The following is a 3,500-nucleotide window of genomic DNA, read 5'->3' as shown; positions in this document are numbered from 1 at the left end:
AGGACCAAGAACGAAAAATGAGATAACCATAATGAACAAAAAGAAAATGCAGAATTACAAGAAAATAACAGATAATATAGATACATAAGTAGTATTGAAAGAAAATGTAAAGTATATTTATCATAAGGATATAAAAGCCGTATGAGAACATAATATTAAAATTATGAAAGAGGGAAGAAAAAGAAAATTTTACACACACAAAAATCTATAAAGTAAATATTTGTAAAAAATAAAAAATTATTTTAAATTAAAGTTATAAAAAATATGATAAAGAGAACCTATATTATGTGGTTATTTAAATATTTGAATTTTTTCATGACATTAATTTTCCATTTTGAAGTGAAACTTCTTTACTGACATTCTACAACTCAAGAAAAAACATTATACAGAAGTAAATTGATTATGTGACCTAAGATAAAATGGAAGTAGTGGGCAGGAATGGGAAACCCTGGTAAATTATAGCAGAGAAATTTTCATACTGTAATAAAAGAGTAGGAGATTACAGTAGCTCAACAATCCCTCCAGTGTCAGTCTCATTGATTTCTTGTAATATTCCCCTATTCTTTTACAATATAAAAATTTCTCAACTAGAATTTATTCTATTTTAATTATTATTATTATTCTAGATCTAATATTTCCTGCCTGAGCTATTAGAGGGAACAGCTGTAGTACTCTTTTAATGAGGTAAGTCAAAATTGTATCTTGAAACTAAAAGTAAGATACAGCCAAAAATGGAATGATAAAGAGTTTTTGAACATTTGAATTAAAATGTCTTGAATACTAAAAATCAGAGTTGCATACTGTAAGTGAGGGAAATGTCCATTATTTCATCCTCTTTGTAATGGGCTGTAACTCATTTCAGTGCAGCATCTAAATATAATTTCTTAATTGTATTTAGATGCTGCACTGAGTTCGAGAGGTGAAAAGTGGAAAAGATAGCACCAAAATCCATATTGTTAGGGTAATTACGTAAATTACCTAAAATATGTAAGGCTTAGCTACTTTTGCATTCTAAACACTTTCATATTGCTAGGGTAAATTTAGTGAAAAGAATTTTTATTTTTAAGGTAAACTTAATCTAAATATATTACCTTAATTAAATAGGTTAAGTTTATACATTATTTTTGTCATAATTGAGAAGTAGAATCTGTGCCTGAAGATTTCTGATTTTTATCTGGTACTTTCAGTATTCTGTTCAGTATACTAAGAAAACAAATATACTAATAAATAAGGTAAAGAGAGAAAAATATCATACATGCTTCGTTGAGATTACTCCTGAACCCCTAAGACAGGCTCAGAGGCACTTTCAACTATCAACATAATCGAGCCCTGTTCGTTAGTCGCACTTCTTACACATTCCACCTGATGACCGGACCAATCTTTCCTTTGGCAGAAGGTAGAACAGTACGGAGTTCTACGACAGAGGGAGCATTCGGCATAGGCCTCTCGGTTACAATTAGCACACTACAACAAAATACATTTTTTATCATAAAATTAAACATATCATTAGGGTGAATGGATTAGGAGTAGGCACTGCTCCAGTTAGTGCCAATAGGTGATTTAAAATTTTTAAAAAAATTTAGTACGGAACTACCAAAGGACTTAAATCTTTAAAATGATAGCAAATCAAAATTCTTCAGTTGAAGAGTTCCTAGTAAAATGATTAAAACTATAAAATTTAACAATATGACATGTAAGTAGGTGAAAATAAAATATCAAAATTTACCTTTTTGTTATCATTGCTATCTTCAGAAGGTTGCAGTCCAACTGTTGTAATAGGATCTACGACATGCACAGCAGAATCGTATACTGCCCTGAAAATTGTTTAACTCTTTAAAATATACTTTTCAACAAATATAATATAAATATGAAAAACAATTAAGTTAATTATTTTTCTGATGATTTAAACAAATTAAAAAAATAAAAATATATAATTAATACATTCAAGGACAAAATTAGTTCATCAATAGTACAGGCATTCAAAGATTAGGGAAGATAATTAATCTGTTAAATCAACATCAATTAGTTTGAGAGAGTCTATTTTTAATTAAATTCATCATTCTCCTAATCTACAGCCTCTATAGTCTATTCTTAATTCTATACTCATAATTTTTTGGGAAGTCATTATTCAATTGTTACTTTCACTTACTTATACATGAAAAATATACTATGGGAAAATATAGCAATTAGACGAAATTTCAAACACAAGTTTTAAGGTCTCCTGATTTCAAATAACCAAGTCTTGCAAAATGGTCTGTGTGTGTGAACAGCCTAGTTCAAAAACAAAGAAATTGTGGCAGTCATGAGACTGGCTGACAGAAGTGAAACTTCTGGAAATGAAATAAATGTATTAAAATTTTATTAATAATGATCATGCTCTTCCTCTTATAGCTTAAGGCAAAAAATATTTGTTCCAGAGTAATAATAAAAAATATTAGAATAAAACAGCCATTTCTTTAGTCTTAAGTCAATTCTATTAAGAAAAATTTTCATATCGTAATAGGAGATTATGAGATTAATCAATAGGACCGCCACTGCCAAGGTTATAAATTATTTTAAGCTCCTACTTTCCAATTACAATATAAAAATATTCCAGTTTGAATGACCAGCATCACTTCTGTTTCATATCATGTCACAAATACTCCTGTATAATTTTTTTTTTTTAATTGTAGAACGTCGGTAAAGAAGTTTCACTTACGAATTGTAAAATACTGAAATTGCATATTTAAAGCAAGATTATGTATGCCTGGAATGGTACAGCGACTTTTTCACTAAAATTTACTTACCGAAACTGCCACTAAATCTTCAAACGACCACAACAATAAAAATCATAATCGGTCATTATCATGATAAATGGAACTTTAAAACAAATCACCCGATATTTAATTACTGTCCAATTATTAATTTTAAGAATAATCCAAAACCAATTAAAATAATAAAATGCAAACAATTTATTTTTCATAAAATAGACATTATATAAATCAAGTTATAACAAGGATAATTAAAAACCTACTATCATTTTCTTTCCAGTTGGCTAACGTTAGATGAATTATAGTGTAAGTAGTGGCCAAGATCACGTTTTGAACTCAGGTCTATCACATTTCAGAATCCTAGAAATCATTAAATTCCTCTCTCTTCTGTTTTTAATTTGTATATTTATTGTTTTAAAACAATAAAATAAATATAAAGGACTTGCAGAGGGCATAGTGAGGCCATATTCACAAATCACAGCCAACTACACACCACCCAGCAATTCATATATATTGTAATATGCTCTTTTTTAGTAAATATTATATTTTGATGTATAAATGGTTTTAATATGTTTTATTTTATGTATCATTTTAATATTCATTTGTTTTGTTTATCCAAAAAGCAAACTAACCAAGTTTCATTGTTTATAATAACTTCGTGATACAAAAAAAACAAGATGGCGGTATGTTGTCAAGGCCACATTGAGCAGATTCAAGTATCATAAAAACTATTTTAACTCTTCCCATCAT

General features: G+C 28.4%; 1 protein-coding gene across 1 annotated transcript in view; it reads right to left on the bottom strand.

The window, feature by feature from the left end:
• Positions 1–290: 290 nt before the first annotated feature.
• The window catches only part of LOC136795599 (deformed epidermal autoregulatory factor 1-like), a gene marked incomplete at its 5' end in the record, with an annotated part of 17,240 nt that continues 14,030 nt past the window's right edge, over positions 291–3,500 (bottom strand). Inside the window, 2 exons of the mRNA XM_067046690.1 lie at positions 291–1,464; positions 1,727–1,820. Coding sequence (XP_066902791.1) covers positions 1,270–1,464; positions 1,727–1,820 — 289 coding nt within the window. The remainder of the gene's footprint in view (positions 1,465–1,726; positions 1,821–3,500) is intronic.

Source organism: Halyomorpha halys, unplaced genomic scaffold (assembly GCF_000696795.3).
Source record: "Halyomorpha halys isolate HHAL.00 unplaced genomic scaffold, Hhal_1.1 Scaffold6910.1, whole genome shotgun sequence".
Taxonomy (NCBI): domain Eukaryota; kingdom Metazoa; phylum Arthropoda; class Insecta; order Hemiptera; family Pentatomidae; genus Halyomorpha; species Halyomorpha halys.
The sequence above is the reverse complement of the archived record's forward strand: the minus strand, read 5'-3'. Positions and strand labels throughout refer to the sequence as shown.